General features: G+C 36.9%; 1 protein-coding gene across 11 annotated transcripts in view; it reads right to left on the reverse strand.

Annotated features, from left to right (window-relative positions):
• The window catches only part of LOC129364001 (uncharacterized), a 112,614-nt gene that overhangs the window by 38,179 nt on the left and 56,629 nt on the right, over positions 1-17,806 (reverse strand). For 5 of the 11 annotated variants that reach the window (XR_008606389.1, XR_008606388.1, XR_008606390.1 and 2 more), the window contains exons 2-4: positions 12,888-13,042; positions 6,156-6,217; positions 3,717-3,884 (exon numbers count right to left, since the gene is read on the reverse strand). Coding sequence is in view for 5 of the 11 variants with exons in the window: in XM_055036353.1 (XP_054892328.1) it covers positions 3,717-3,848; positions 6,156-6,217; positions 11,332-11,376 (239 nt within the window). In the remaining 6 variants the exon portion in view is untranslated. Of the gene's footprint in view, positions 1-3,716; positions 3,885-5,580; positions 5,978-6,155; positions 6,218-11,331; positions 11,379-12,887; positions 13,043-13,987; positions 14,086-14,809; positions 14,956-17,806 lie in introns of those variants that run through there. The other 6 variants (XM_055036350.1, XM_055036349.1, XM_055036353.1 and 3 more) reach the window with 5 other exon arrangements.

The raw sequence follows: 17,806 nt of genomic DNA on the forward strand, positions 1-17,806 counted from the left end.
GAGGGGCCATTTACCGTGAACTGCATGCTCAGTCTTGACCACAGGTATTGATTGCCAGCAATGGTCATGGGGTGGTTGACTAGTTAAAGCCATGCATGTGCCCTCAGTGGGAGATGAAAATGAGGCCTTTGTGTGTAATGATCTGTGTATGAGCAGGGAGAAGAGGCCGCAGAGACGCAGAGGAAGAGAAATGAAACTATTCCCTTTCTCTTTCATGAGAGGAACTGCACTGAGCCATGCTTGGCTGCTTAATGTGAGATTTGTTTTTTGAGGGGAAAATTAAAAAGAGAGAGAACAGAATGAGATGGCAATCGGAGGAAAAGGAGATAAATGCCTGATTTTGCAGGCAGTAAATGAAAGCATCCTGATGCTCAGAGATGAATGTGAAGCCGTCTATTGGGGGTAGGCCGTGATATGATCTGTCTAAAAACTGGGAACCGCAGATCACTGTCACAACACTCTTTACCAGCTGGCCACGGAAACAATGGTCCCTAACAAGAAAGGGGGAAATGGTGAATAAAAGACAGAAAGAAGTATGTTTTTGTTTTCGAAGGTGAGACTGCAACTTTTTTTCTCTTCAATAAGAAGCTAAGAGTCACGACTTATGAATGTGCCATGAACCAAAGGCTTGCGTCCACATACACCGTCCAGCAGTCTCCAACTCCAGTCACTATATGTTAACCGGGCAAACGTCACTTCATCACTGCTTTACAGTGAAATTGCGAGTCACAAATAAGCAACACAATTCCACTGTGAATACCACTTCTATTCATGGTCTGAATTTGTGAGCAGTCTGCAAGATGTGCGAATTGGACAATCACGCATTGTCAAAATCGTTTGGAAATGGGCTGAGTTCAAGAATAGAGTGGCACTTCCTTTACAACAGCTGAATGAAACAGCTTAAACAGCAGTGATGGTGGGTGTGAAAATGCCAATCACTGGGAACAACAGATAGGGTACTGTATTCTCAGAGGGAAGTCATATAAGGCAGAAGAAAAACATTTCTTCAAATCTGGAAATAAACAAGTCCAAATTCTCAAAAGATCTGCATTTAGTTTAATTACAATGCAGGAAAAGACGATATTTGAAGACAGTCCGAACTTGAATGTAGCAGATGAAGTGTTATGTGACCTCATCCCCAAAGCCTCTGACCTGCAGGGACAAGTGTCTGTTCATTTCACCACAAAGGGCTCATTAACACAAACCCTTTGCCATCATTAAGACATTTGCAGTAAAATTAATTGAAAGACAGATTAAAAATAAATTAAGAAAAATGTGTTGCAGAATGCCTACGTGCACTTCATAAATCACCCTGGCAAAGCCAGGAGCTGCCTCCCCATAATTAACTGCAGACTATTTATTTTATCCTGACGGTGTAAATTAGAATTCAGACGCACAGATTATATTAGGGGTGTCTGCCATGCGGAACTGCTGAGGGGTGTGCAGAATATTTTAAGGATACAAAGAGGAGAACAGAGAGAGTATGGGAGAGAGAGAGATAATATGTAGAAAGGCAAACAATATGTAAATGCACACAAAGCAGAAAGATTACATTTGCGTCCCCGTAGTGAAAGTATTTATTCAGGCGCTGCATAAAGAAACAGGAGACAACACAATTAAGAGCGACAATCAAGTGTGTGATTAAATGAAACTACAACGCTTGATTAAATGAACCGTTCCATCAACTCCTCATCATTAAGAACAAGATTCAAATTCTGCTGCAAGTTTAAGCAGTGTTGTTGGCATGAAGCCTGTGATAAGTAATAGACTGGTGACATAACACTGCCCAGGAAATTTCTGCTCATTTTCCCCTGCTGTTTCTTGCTGTGTTCTCCTGCTGGATCACAACCTGGGCATTTCACATGCAAATGCAGACCGAACCTCTCCTGCCAATCAGCCTCAGACACCCCCTTCAGACACACTTGTGTTCTCCCAGCATCTCTCTTGCTATCTTTGAACCTTTCAGTGTTACAGTCAGCGTTGGCCACACACTGCCTCCTCGTGGGCACATTGCCCATACTGGCACAGAGCCAGAGCTGCTCTGCCACACTTGACGGGCAAAACACACCCTCCCTCTCAACTTGCTCAAATTCCCCATGCATTCTTTTATCTGAATGCCTGCGGCCGTCTCCTCCGTCTTTTTTCTGCACCGCAGCTGAGATCAACACTTTGAAAGTATGCCCTCCAACCAGCCTGAGAAAAATGCTAGCACTCATAGCACTAGCACTGCAAAGGAACAAATGAAGCCTATTTGAATTCCTGGCTATTATGCAATCAAACATGACACTAAGTTACCTTTAAACAATGTTACATAAATGCACTGAATCAGGTATCCGGTGTAAAGAGGGATAGTATTAGCCACTGAGTGAAAGTCAAATTTTATTGCGAAAAAAGAGCCAGAATTTGAGCCAGGTCTGAGTTGTTTATTCAAGTATTGATAAGACAATATAGTTCAAAACTCCCAGTAAAGTGAACATTAACCACACAAAAATACTATAATATAATGGTGCAGTGGAGCAGCTCACCGCCGACAAACACAAGTAAAGCTTCACTATTACAGCTTACTGTGAATAAAACCCTGAAAAGCAACATTTATTTGCAATCTTTTGTATTTCTAAGTACACTTAAAATAGTGAAATGGGTGTCTTGGAGTGCGTTTTTCTGAAGAAAACATCAGATTATCACAAACACTCCATCCTACTTCCATGTGGTGCCTGTAGTGATTTACCAAAGGTCACTGCAATTTCCCATCTCTCCACCAATTGTTTTAATTTGATCACTAGTATTTTTAAACCTATCACTGCTGTATTGTGTTAACTGGGGCTTTATAAGAAGATATTATGAACACGGACAAAATTAGGCAATATATCTTTAAGAGTTGATTTTCCTTGCTTGTTCTGTGAAACATGCCCCACTGTGACAGCCTCGCAGAGGGAGACTTGTGTACTATGCTACTCCCAACACAGACTCCATTTAAAGCCAACTGTTTCACAGGGTTAGATCTACCTCCCCTCTGAGTGTAATTTCAGTTTCAGTGTTTGTTGCATATTTCTGTATTTTGAGCTTCAAAATTCCTGCTGTATTTTTTTTATGCCTGAATAGTGGAGGGTGGAGAGCATGGGGGGTAAGAGGAGGCAGTGTGAAGGATAAGACATAATCCAAGTGCCGATCGCAGCAAGCTTGCTTGGCGTCAGATATTTAATGGATTTTTAAAAAAAAGTAAATATAATTTATAAGTTATGAAAGATCAGCATATCGGTTGTCAACACTGCTGCTCACCAAACTTTACCTGGCCAATGCTAGCAAAGCTTGTTCCTCAAATGAAAAAAAGTGAATTTTTAACAGTCATGGCACGAAGAACGACCAGTCTGCCTCAGATGTATAATTTGGTTTCCTTGGTGAGTAAAAAGCCTTGGAGGTGTGCATACACAGCAGTCATGTTTGTTAAGATACATGGCTCGTGCTGGCCTTTCTTTACTAGCACAGGAGGGGGAAAAAACAGTAAATCACCACAAAATAATATATAAAAAAATATATATACACTTATTACATTCTGCACACTGGATACATTCGCTTCCTTTACATATTGCACAGGCCCAGCGCAAATGTGCAATGCTGCACATGGGCAAAAACATGGTATGAAAAATGACAGCAGGGAGGGGTAACTGCAGACTGGAATATAATGGTGTGCTGGAGCGAAGGAGAAATAATCATACCTAGTGAAGGGGGAGAAAACGAGGAAGGGAGGAGCAAGAAGAAGATGAGTCTGTGCCCTGTAGCAAGGAAATGGAGCTCCACTGCTTGGCTGCTGGATCCATGATTCCCTGGTAACACTGCCCAAGAATTTCCTTCAGAAAGGTGCAAAACGATGAAGGATCTGTTCTCTAGAAAAAAATCAAAATAAAAAATAAAAATAAAAAAAAACACTACCTCCACATTCTAGAGGTACAGATAGTTATGGATGCTCTGGATTGCTACGTTTTCTACATTATTTTATGTGTATGTTTTTGTTGCAGAAGCAAATATTTAACCCTTAAATCAAATTGCTGAACCAAATTTTGCAGTGACACTCATATTTTAGCTGCTTTCTGTTCTCAAACTACTTAAGATTAGTCCAAAAATCCTCAAGCAGTTCCCTCTTTTGCCATTAGGTGTCTCTCTTTCACTTCACAATTACTGAAACGCTGTCTTTCAGTTGCTCTCTCTCTTTCTGGCGCTTTCTCTGTCAATCTCTCTTTCTCACCAAAAAAGGGATCCTCCAGTCCTGAACTCCCATCTACACATAATATATACACCACTATTTGAAAATGGCAGCTTTTTGAAAATTCACCTTGATTATCAGACATTAAAAGTGACTTCTCCAGAGCTGAGTGTCTGGCTAGGGGGATGGCTGCAGACAGCAGAACAATGCAGCAGGCTTGGTATTAATGCCTGCTTGTGGTGTGCAGGGAGGGGAGAGGAGCCAGCCCTTTGTTCTCTCCTACAGCCAATTATTTTTTACGTGTGCCTCTTTTCACAACAACAAGAGAGAATTTAATTTTAATGCACTCTCTGGAAAGAAGGGGGGGAAAACATCTACAGTACGAGAGGGGACTAGCGTCAGCAGTTAAGTGTATATGCACACATTTCTGTATGAGGCAGAGATGGATGACAGGGGAAACAAGAATGACATCTACCCAAACACACACAGGCGCTAGAATCTTCTCATGCAATATGCTAAAACATCAACAGTCTTAGTCCGAAATTCATACCAAAACATAACGGTGCGCCACTTCACCCTGTGAAACAAAGAAGAGAAAAAAATAGACAACCACCTAAAACCGCATAAGCATAACACTGTTAATACACAGTGCATATTAGCATGTTCATACCCAGAACATGATGACAAAAAAGCAGTGTGAAAATAGCAATAATTCCTGATCAAGAGTCATAAACAATAAAACCCTAGGATTGCTGTTGGTAGGTATGTGCTCAAATATTTTTCTAATTGGAAGGGCACTTTATCTTGCTGTCAGAGAGGCAGTAAAAACCAGTGGTGTTCCCAGACGGAGAGGAACAAAGCTTGCTGGCCTTTTATTAGTACTAGAGCTCTGATATATGCCTCTGCTCGAGGCTTTCATCAGAAACCTGAACCTAAACACATAAACAGACACACATATACAGTGTGGCTGCAGTGAAAAGCCAAAGTAACCATTGTCGAACATTTCAGTTGCTGCTTTTTTCCCCTCCACACATATTTCAACAAACACCAGAAAATTACAACAAAAAAATTTTTACCAGCAGGAACAGAAAATAATTTTCAAGGTTTAAAGGTGAAAGCAATGATAAAACATTGGGGGAAAAATACACAAGAATGACTTCAAATCGAGTAACAACAAAAGCAGTATACAATGAAAATAAAACTTCAGTACAACCAGACAGAGGAAAATGCTGCAGAAACCAGGAAATGTGCAATTTTTAGGTCACAGGAGAATAATAATAATAATAAAAAAAAACATACACACAAACTCACACACCCCCACACACACATACACAATACAGTGAACACAAATATAACAGCACAAACATTTATATATCCATCATGCAAAGCTTTTATTTTTAAAGCTTCACTTTAAAAATACTAAAATCACATTAGAAAGCTCAAAGAGAACCATGTTCACATGTACACCCAGCTCTGAACACTCACAAGCAACCAGAATGGCTACACACAAGGTAAATTAAATTTCAGTCCTTGGGCAGACAACTAAACTCCTTGTGTCCGGCTCCTACTCCCCAGCACGGTGAAACCAATTCTCTGGAGACGGTGAAATTAAAGGGCAGATTCCTGCCTGTTTATGGTTCTCACTCTCTTCGTCTCTCAATCAAATGTTTTATTGGCAATCATTTGGTCCTAAAAGTCATGGTCTTGTGTGTCAGCTGGCATGCTGGGTGACAACAGCTGCTGGACAGACAAGACACCACTCCCATTTATTTACACCTACATGAGAGGGCAGTAAAAAGCTCTAATTAACTCTGTGTATAAGGGTTGCACAGATCTGCTTCTGATCTATCACACACACACTTTTATACTGTTAAAATATATTTAAAATCACCACTAAAAGTTGTTATTGATATGAACACAAGAAACAGGATTATCAATTTGTTCTAAACTATACCTGCTGAGGAAAGGAGCCATGTTGGACATTCTGTCAAACAGTGGGAGGGTCTTCACTTTGGTCTAGAAACAGAAAGAAACAATGACAATTTGAAAAACATGCAGCACATCGATTCTGCAAAACTATATTTGTTTGCTTTTGTTGTTGTCCCATTGTAGGTAATTTCAGTCTTAGAAACCTCTTTATGTTTGATATATTCTATCACTTTGTAGGTATTTGTTTTGATATATTTTGCAGCCAAGTGGCTTACTGATGTGAAAAGTCAAACTAAATATGGCAATTTGATTTGAATTGAACACATACAATTTAACAAACTAAAATGAAGCTTATACAAGTTATTTTAAACGTTAAATTGAAATTTTTAGAAAAATGTAATCATATTATTGCTAAGCATTCTATGCATGCCTTCTCCATTCCTTTGTATATTGTGTCAGTGAAGCATAGTTTTCTCCCCTGCAACCCCCACCCCTCTCTGCTGCTCTCTCCTCTGGTGTCTGGCAGCAGTAATCTGTTCCTGAGCTAGCGCTGCTGGGATTAGGTAGTTGACTGAAGGTAGGATGTATGCGTCATTAAAGCAGGGAGCACAGTGTTGCAGGAGGAGAGACAAAGTCAACAAAGGTGACATGGAGACAGAGGACTTGGAAATCAGAAACACACATGCCCACACACACACACGTACACGCAAATGAACATCTGCACAAATAAAACAAAAAATACAAAGAAATAGAACACCAAATCTTTACTATATGCTTTTAGAAACATGTGTCAACCTGCATCAGTAGGCATAAAATAAATCTTCTTGTCTTTTAGATATAATTTTCTTAACCTAAAATGAAAAAGAATAATGTGCTGTTGCTGTAATTTACGTCTTGGAGAGGGGGCATGCATTAAGCCAGAGGCACTAATGCATAAAGCACTATATATACTACACATAGAAAGCACCAGGAATGGCTTTGAAAAATCTGCAATGTCAAATTGGTGGAGCTGCTTGTTTACAATGTTCCAGAAATGCCTTAATTTCCTCACTAGTTGAACTTGCTCATTGTTATTCTTCAAAAAAAAACACACAACCTTTTCTAAGGCAAACTACAAATGTGCTGATAAAAGTGTGTTTCCAGATATATATTTTTCTACACTGTGAATCACACAATTCACAGTGTAAAAAAGCAAATTTTACAATTCAGGTATTATTTTAAAGAAACATTTTTAAACCTCAAACAGCAAAATACGTATAACATGCAATCATTTGGGGGAAATATGCATTTATGTAATAAGGTAGATTGCAACATAATGTGGGTAACATTCAGTCCAATGGTATGAATAATTGCCATCTTTAGTAACATACATAATTTATTTTATACTTAAAAACATAACGAAGGTTTCTATTAACTATCAAGATGACACAGGATGTAACAAATAGTTGGAATATTCTAGAAGAGCTGCATGAATGTTCATATTAAAGCCTCCAAAGGAAATCTAAATTTAGATTGACCAAACTGTAGTGTGCTTGGAGTGGCTGGGTAAAAAACATGTTGACCGTGCATGTCTAAGGGTATATTCACACCAGGAAAGTCCTTTGGTTGGCTTGTTTGGTCTGGACTGAAAGTGGGCTTTTATTTTTTTTTCCATTTGGTGTGGTTTGCATTTTAGCAAGTGAACTGTAAACAAAGCCACGCAGGTGACAATCATTGCTCCGATTCGACAGAAATGGCAGGAGGCGGGACAGAAACAAGTGAAACAAAACAAATAAAAATAAAAAAAACTTTGAAAGCTCTGCTTGCTGCAAGTCTGTTAGGCATGTTTGTGGTGTTATTACAACTGCAGCACAATTTTGAATGTCAAGAGCAGATCATACGATGCAGGTGTAGCAAAGTGATATTAATTTTGGAAAGACAACTGCAAATTCAGGTGAAAGCTGAATGAGTCGATTAAATATTGTTTCAGTGCAAGGAGACGCAGCATTAGCAATAATGAAGGACTTGTTTTAATGATCAGCAATGGTGGCTCATTAAGGCCAAGCAGTCATAGTAGCGGTCTGAATCAAGGCCAGCCTGTCTTCCCACCAGAAGAAGACCAAGACCACCTAAAACTGTGGTTTGTTTAAAGTGGACCAAATGTGTCCACTTTATGTGTCCAGGTGTGAATGCACCCTAAAAGCTGACCTCTCAGCTTTTATATTCTTCTGCTTTTCCATCTTAATGTTCATTCCTTGGTTGATAGAAATTTTGACTGGCTCTATTACAACCTCTCAAATTAAAGCCAGCAGTTCTAGGAGCTGATCTCTTTCCATCCAAACAACACAACAGTTGGTCTGAACATTGACATCCAGATGCTGGTCAGTGGTTGGTTTAAAGTCAATTAAAGTTTTAGAAGTAGCGGAGACTATCTCCACTCATCAGCCACATTTTAACAGTCAAATTGAAACTGACTTACAAATTAATTTCCAAAATATTTGTCAAGGTTTGGTAACTATTTTCTTAAGATTGTATCATAAGAAAGTACCAGGCAATCTATGTTTTCTGACTACATAAATTATTATTTAACACAAAAAATAATCTGTATTGCCTGACACTGTTGTACACCTTGGGCAACTGTTACTCATTAATGTGCCCCATTTCACACAGTGATGAATTCTGCAAGGAATACATATCAACCATGACTTCTACACCTAAAAACAAGACACAGGTAAGTCTATAAACATTTAAAAAAATAATTATGCCTATTAAGTAAAATATTTTCTTTTAGGTTCTTTTAAAATATCTTTTAAAACTGACGAAACTGAGGGACTCAAATTCCATCAGTTTGCATTCTTACCTATGATGTGTTCAGCTTTATAGGAGTTGAGTGGTCTCATTATCAATGCCTCTCCATATAAAAAGGGACACACTTGAATAGATATATTTGATATATTTTTTAAGCATTCACAGAACCATCTTCAAAAATGTGAGAAATTCCACCTAAGCCACATTACATTTTTATGAAAACATCTGTCCTCAACCAGAGAACATGACATTCCTATGATAAAAACATGCAATTCTTAAACTGTCTGGTTCTAAATCTAGCATACAAAGCTAGATTTAGCTTTGTAAGCTAAATCTTACAAAGCTTTTATACAGAATCATTATGCAAGATTCTAAATAATGTTCAAATTATACAGAATCTGCAGAATAATGCTTACTTTTTCTGTGGAGACTTTAATCTTGTCAATTTAAATTTCTGCACCTGAAATTATTGCAAGATTAAAAGCTGTAGATGAAATGTCACCTGGCTTGAAAAAGAATGTCTCTATTTAGGGTTAGGGTAATTACTCTATTTGAAAAGCACTTTGATAAAAAATAAATGTACATTTTAAACAAAACAAAAAAGAAAGAAAAAAGTCGACATTTTTTGTAATCAAGGTTTTTCAAGTATCCAGATAGACTGATCTCACTTGATCAAACTTTATCATCAGTAATCCACCCACAGAAAGAAAAAAACATTTAATTTCTCTCCTCTCACAGATTGCCACCTTGATTACATCACTGCAAGACCCTTAAGCAAAAAGTTGTGGCCAATTGAACTTGTTGAGCTAAAATAAAGCTATTATGGCTTTCATAGATTGTAGTCTGATTGCAAAACATGTGCTCTTATTGATGACTCATCATGTGGTAAGTTATTCATTTTCATCTAGGATACTTAGGCTTTAGAAGTCACAGTTTTACATCATTAACTTTCCCTTTTTACGTGAAAAACTTGCTCTCTCGATGTTTTGGAATGAATAATAACAGTTTCTTGAAAAAATATACGAGATAGCCCTGCAAAACATGTGATGAATCCATTACTTGTAATTATTACATTTTTGTTTTATCCTGACTTTTCTTTCTTTACTATTACACTTTGTTCCTATATGTGGGAGTTTTAATATATCAACCACTAAAAAAACATACATTTGGTACGAGGAGGAAGGGTTGTTATATGAATGCATGACACGTGCAATACATCATTCAACAATTACATCTGATCAGTGATTTGTGAGTGCAATAGTCAACACACAGGCAATGTAGTGGAGATTGCAATTTGATTCACACCGCCACTTGCTGCATATTGAAAATTGTTTGTTTAGTTTTTATGGGTTCTTTTTCTTTTGCTGCAATAAACAGGACTGAGTCACTATTCAGTCCGTATTACAACAAAGAATGTATAGCCAGAGCTAATTTGGTAGTTATGACAAATTACCGGCAACTACATAAAAGAATGTAATAATACTTTTTTTGTCATACCAGAAAAATACAAGTTAGATGGTTCAACAAAGTCTTATTTGAATTCACTGATTATGCTCGATTTAATCTCTACTTCCATCAATACTTCATACTAATCATCATAATCTGCAGAAGACAAGAAAATAATTGACAGGATGTTATATAGAGTTAAGTAATCATTTCAAATGTGTAAAATCATAGGAATTTGACATAAAATACTTACATTTCTTGACTGTAACAAAATCTATTGAGAACTCTACAAATATCAAACATTATGAACCAATATGAATTAAAGTTGAGTATAGCATGAATGTATAAAGCAGATACATGAACATTTTTAATAATAAAATATATTTTCTAATAAGAATAATCAGTTATTTTGTTGTATGATACTCTGGATTAGTAAGTGACCTTTACCTACATGAAAATATGTACTTATGCAATGTCTGTTTGGATCAGTGTGTTGCTTAGACTCAGAGATAAAAATGACGTGACAACAAAATTTCACCAGTGAGGGAAAATGAAGAATATTTTGTTTAATTTTAAATATCACTCACTAGATTACACCTGCTGGATTACAGCCACTCTACTGTAGAGAATCACAATCATGGCAGATTTAATCTGATTTGGCTCCAGATGAAAAAGAGAAAGGAAAAGAAAAGGTTCTGACCACTTAGTACCCCATTTCGGTAGATCTAACTGAGTTTCTGATCTGATGGTCATCAATAAAAACATGTCTTATTTATCTATTGGTTCTATTTTGTTCTGCCTGCTCTGGTGATAATTTATGAAATGGCTTTGTAAGAGAAGCTATCTGCTGTATCATTTAGACAATGGTAAGTGAAGGAAAAAATGTCATCAGGTGGACTCTTTCAATTTTTCAATTACTGCAACACAAACATGACAAACAGTTGTACCACCAGAGTTGTACCACTTACTGCAAGCAAGGTAAGCAGAATGCCATCTCTGAGCACACAGACCATACCTGCACAAAAACAAGTCCCCCATGTCACCTAAAATTGAGGGTACAATAAACAAAGATTCACTCAAATTTAACAATAAAATATATTAAAAAGTGATGTCACTGGATCCCGCAACATATTCATACATGTGTTATGTATGAATATGTTGCCTTTAAAATGCATAATAACATTTAAAGGAGAGGTATTATGTATTTTATAGGCACATAGTGCCATTTTATAGCATCCAGTAGCTATGTTACTTTCAGTTGTTATAAAAATGCTGATGGCAGCCTCAGGAGATTAAGGGATTCCTCAAACATGCGAGAAAGAATCAAACCAACACTCCAGGTATGTTTTGGTAATGGTAAAACCTTGTAACAACGTTACAATCATATAAAGCTCAATAAAGTTAGGACATTCAGATGACATTTTCACAATTTGACAGAAACAAGATGAAAGCGTGAATCTGTCCTGCTTGTTATAAACATATTTTTTAATAATTTTTTATCACAAGTTTACTGTCCTCCCTTGGACTCTAGTGTCATCACTTCTCAGGCAAATAGACATTGTGGCTGTGGAAGAGCAGGATATTTGCTTCATAAATGGGCATCTGTACAGTAAGTAAATATGAATGAGCAGTGAATCAATCTGCAGGTCCAACATTCTGAGGCATGTAGATGGCAACTTGTTGAATCTTTCCAAAAGGAGTTGGTGCGGTTCTGAAGTAAATTGGATCTAAACTATTACTAGCAAGGGATAAATATTAATCAGTATCTGATTTTTTTTCTCTCTCTTTTTTTGACAAAACCATTTAGGCAATCTCTGTCACTACCGATGGCAAGAAACTAAAACCTAACTTATTGTTTTTGTTTCTAACATTAAGTCCAAACATTTACCGTACTTCAAGCCAGGTACTATATATTAATACATTTTCAAAATATAAACCAACACTTCAATGTTATGCATTGCACACAATAACTGCAACTGAATGTCATTTGTTTCACTTTTATGCGTTGCACTTCCATGTCTTTAGGAAAATTAAAGCTGTAAACATACAGTAATTTTTGAATGGGATTATAAACACTAAAGCATTTTATGTTTTTATCATTGTCTTTTCTATACAGCCATGACCATGGAATAGCACATGAACAAAAAAAATCAGTCTGCTCTGAACCTTAGCAACAGGTGACATATCCATTGATCTAGTGTCAGAGTTGTTGGTTATTTTTCACTGTGAAAACACATTGAAACTTTTTTTAACCTCCATACATCAAAAATATTAATCATTTGTCAGAGTCCTGTGGGCTTTTAGCCTGTGTATTTAACATAGAAAAAAAAAGTTCTTATTTTACTAACTGGTGCCACTGTAGCCTCTTTGTTTTGATCATTTTCTTTCTCTTTTTATGACTCATTACAATATAATAAGCAACTGATGAAGTTGCTGTACTGCTCTGAATTTGCTCATCTTCAGTAGATGGGACTGAACTTGAGGCCTTCTGAAATAGTTGCATGCTTAGCAGCAAACACTGTACCTGTCGTTGGAGCTCCTAGGCCTGGTTGAGAACCAGCTGTTCTGGCCTACAGCTGGTTATTTAAAGATCCATCCAGTTTTCCAGCTGGTCAGGCAGCAACTGAGAGATATTTGCTCCAGGATGTCCAAATGCGGAACCACAAAGAAGGCACGGTGCTGAGAAGAGGAGAAAAATCAATCTGGCACATACCCTTTCTGTACAGCAAACTCGCTTACTCTTTGCTGAAGCCACGATGTACAATAGATCTCTGTGTTTCTAAGAAGATACTATACAGTAAGGAAACCTACAGTGTCCTGTCCTTCTGAGGCAGGCCTAATGTATTCAACTACAGATTGTATCATGGAAATGGCAGAACAGACACATACTCAGAAAAAATGCATATAGGTACAAATAACTGAAAGAAATTATTGATTGTCCTAACTGGTATATATACATATATATATATATATATATATATATATATATATATATATATATATATATATATATATATATATATATATATATATAGATAGATAGATATATATATATATATATATATATATATTCTCCTGTTGTATATATATATATATATATATATGTATATATATATATATATATATATATATATATACAACAGGAGAATATATCTACATATTTAAATAAATTTCCTAAAATTTAAATTAGTTTTTTTTATCTGTACTTTACCTCTAATCTACACCAGAAAAGTAGAATAGTTCCTTGCAGTTTTTGAATAGTCTAAAAGACGTCCAATAATATTAAAGAGGCCAATAATTAATACAAATCACCAGAGGTAAATCACAAGAGAGGAAGGGTTGGAGGGAAAGAGAGCAAGCGAAAGACAGAGAAAGAGAGAGAGGAAAAGGAGAGAGGTTGGGTGAAAGGAAAGGAGGATAGCATGCAAACGAGGAAAAGACCAAGCTCCTGGTTCAGTTGGACGAAGGCTTTGTCCGGTGAGCCCAATGCTGCTGCAGGTGTCATGGAATCAAAATGGACTTACGAACTGGACTGGCAAATACTCCATAAAAACATAAAACAAGAAGAAAAAAGGCATTGTTTTGTGCTCAAAACAATGTTGTAATTTCAGCGTCCATCTTTACCTCCCGCAGTGTGTCACACAGAAGAACATGACTGTAATTCCTAATTTAAAAATGCAGTTTATGCAGAAATCCATTTTACGGAATCGCTTAAAACGTGTCTCATCCGTTAGCAGTCTCTTTCTTGTGTGCGATCCACACCGATAACCCTGGTCTAGCTTTCTTTCCCTCACAATCGCTCCCTCTCTCTCCATTCTCCCCTCCTAAACTGATCAATACTTCATTTAAATCATGGCATTAGCCCACCACCACTGAGGGGAAAAACGTAAGAATAAATACAAATGGGTAATGATACACAGTATGTGATGAATTGTGTTAAAAAGTTAATTTCTTTCAAATATAACGTAAGAAACAAAGAATTTATATAAGTGTGAAAGGCTTCAGTGGTGTTTGGGTTTGAGCTCCTAAGCTTCACTCTGATCAATACACATTTAAATTGAGGCTGAAGAACGCTTTCACAATGTCTCATCTCATCAGAAAAAAGCAAACATACTATCCCAATTATCATCTCAAATGACTAGCTTTAGGGACACAAGCTGGCTGCTGATAGAAGCAATATTTCATATTTATTCAGCAGAAATTTTACATTAGCACCCCAGTGTATAATTATCTAATATATATGCACACTCACGCTTTTATCTATTCACATAATTCACAATGAACAAAATCAATACCGTGCTATCCTCATAAAGTGTGTCTGCATTAGATCAAACAATAAGCCGTTCAGAAAACTTACAAGTCTTGCTAATTTCCCGCAGCTCCCTGAAATGGCAGGCTGAAGTAGCTGGCTAATACTTCTGTTCATCATTAAACCCGGATATTTACCTGAGCGGCCATTGAGTAACGGGCCTGGTTCGAAAGAAGTCTCTGCTGATTTCTGGATGGTGTCATTCCTTGGGGATGGCTGACAAAAAGCTGATCAGGTCAGAATTTCTCCATTGCGAACATGGACAAACATAAGCGAGAATGCAGGAGAAGAGAGAATGGGCAGGAATAGGCTGTGAGCCCAACACTAGGAGGGCAGTGGGTGGAAATGGAGCTGAAGTCGATCACCCGGGGGAACATCACTTACATATTGTCTGGCGCCATTGTTGACCAATGAGCAATTAAGCAGACGGACTAAAATTATTGATCAGGCGTTCAGACTCTTTTCTGGGGGCTAACTAGCCTGCCTCAGGTTGTGTGACAGCTGCTACAACTGTGGACTGAAACAGAGGAAGCAGGAGGAAGGGCAGAGATGGTCTTTTTCTCCTCAGGCCCTGATTTAGGCAATGGATATCATCATTTAGGCAGCTATCGATTGCTACAGGCTTGATAAACCATCATATTGAGCAGTCACACACAAGCAGAAAGGCACTTAGAAGAATTCAAACATCCAATCAAAATATATTATGGAAAGCAAACAGTTACTCTTGATACTTTGAACGGCGGTTCATAATTCAGTGTTCAGAATAATGAGAAACAAATAAAGACAAATGCTAACAATACATGAAGTCTCAACATGCAAAAATTATGCCTATAGATTTTGTTTAGCTTGTTTAGCTTAAGTAATAATACCAAAATAAACCATTTTGGTATTATTTTTTGTTACCTATTGTTTTACCTAAACAAGTAGGTAACAATCAAAGTTACCTATTTTTTCAAGTTACAAAAAAACAAATAGGTGAGCGCCACCTCTTGGATTGGAACAGCAATGTCGAAATTAGTACATAAGCTAATTAATAAGGTTAGGCCAAGGTGACTTCAAATATAATATTGGTAAAAGTAATGTCATTGAAATATTTTTCTACTTCAAGTATGTGTGTGGTGTAGCTTTAAAACTGACATCAGGAAGAAAATATGTCAAATATGTCTAAAGAAAATGTTGGATACTTTCTAATATCTAATATGGAGACTGCAATATCTTCTGCCGTGATTTGCTAGGGTAGCAGCAGCAAAGCAAGAAATTTGACTAAGTTGAACACATTTATTAAAAAGGGTGGATCTCTTTGATGCTCTGCTATGAAACCTCCAGAGTAAATTGTGCAAAGAAGCACATCTCATAAGATGAATAACTTAATTGACAACCCTGAATCTGCTCTTTACCAGACAATAAAACAAAAAATGTCTTCAGTCAGAGTCTTCTTCAGAGTGATTGTACAGGAGACTCTGAAGAAACTTAGTGAGGGATGCAGTAACATTCAATTTATATTTGGGATTAAGAAATTATTTCTTTAGTTAAAATTTGAACAAAATTTCACTAAATCATGTTCAAGTCAAAGGCATGCTTTTATGTGATAATACTAGTGGGTAAATTATTGATTTTGTTTTTCTATGGTAGAAAGAAAGGTGCCTAAAAAATGTAAAAAATAAATAAATAAAAGGTGCCTAAATGTCAAATGTAAAAAACATGGATATACACAGGCAATGTTACTATTTTTCCCAAAGCTTTCTTTTTTCATGTAATCCTTTCTTGTGTTTTGAAAACCAATTCTGCTGCTTCAAAAGCGATAGGCAAGATAATAAAAAAGGGCATAAAAAAAGTCTCTCTGAGGCGATTGCTCATTCTGCACAGCTTTAATGGCCTCTGCATCAGAAGGACACCTTTAATATTTGGACTTTCACGTCACTCTTAGCTAAATCCCTAGCAACCACCATAGCAACATACTCAGAATTCAACGTGAAATGCATGGCAAGTTGCCTCCTGCCATCAAACACAAAAAAGGGACAGAAGATCTTCACAAAGAACAGAGGCATATGTGAGAGAGGGCAAAACTGGATAAGGATTAAAAAGCACCACATTATAAATGGGTATATACAAATTGAATGATGCAGAAAACTCTCTGCAGAATTGCATTTGTTTGTTGAGAAGAGTTTATCTCAATGTTATAAATCATATTATTGAACAACAAATGCAGTTTAGGATAAAGGCTATAAGAATGATCGCAAAAATGTTTCTGGCAATTAATATTGTATTGTCAATAGAGTAATAAAAGAGGAACAATGCACTGAACAATGCATAACATCAACTTCATAAAACATTGGCTTTTATTTGGCAAAACTGATCTTTGCAAAAATAAATAAATAAATAAAATAAAGATCCACTTTTATTTGCAAAAGATTGCCTCGACAAAAAAAAAAAAAATAATTAGGCCATTATTTTGGGAAGGTGAAGATATGTAAATTTGTTGTGAGTACACACACACACACGCACGCACGCGCACACACACACACATATATATATAAATGCACTTCAGCTAAATTAATACAAAAAGTACAGCTGCACAGACAATTGAAGAAAAAAAAGAACAGCGGAAATTTGGGAATTGTGAAAAGTTGAATTCTAATGAGCTAATTAACTCAAAACAACTAAAAAAAAAGTCCTATGCCTCTAAGTAATCTCTCAGTCTGGGTTAGTAGGCTACTCAAACATTGGGGAGACTTCTAACTGGACAGGTGGCCAATAAGACAGTCGTCAACAACCTGCACAAGAAGGGCAAGTACCCAAACACCCCTGATACAAAAGCAGGATGTTTACAGAGTGCAGTGCCCAAACATATATAGAGAACGTTTATGAAAAGAAAAAGTGTGGTAGTGTGGCGCACAGCCTTGAGAGGATCGTCAGAAAAATACAGTCCAAGAATTTGATGAAGGTAGATTTACAAGAAGTAGACTGAGACTGAGGTCAGCTGGCAAATCCTACATACGAGCTACAAAGCTAAGGAAAGAAAGAGACTAGACTGTTGCTCTGTGGTCCTGTTCACGTTTAAGACGAAAGGAAAATTTGCATTTCATTGACATATTAGGATCGCTTAGTGGATAAAGAGCAAAGAAGCACAGAAT

Source organism: Poeciliopsis prolifica, unplaced genomic scaffold (assembly GCF_027474105.1).
Source record: "Poeciliopsis prolifica strain line A6 unplaced genomic scaffold, Auburn_PproV2 SCAFFOLD011, whole genome shotgun sequence".
Taxonomy (NCBI): domain Eukaryota; kingdom Metazoa; phylum Chordata; class Actinopteri; order Cyprinodontiformes; family Poeciliidae; genus Poeciliopsis; species Poeciliopsis prolifica.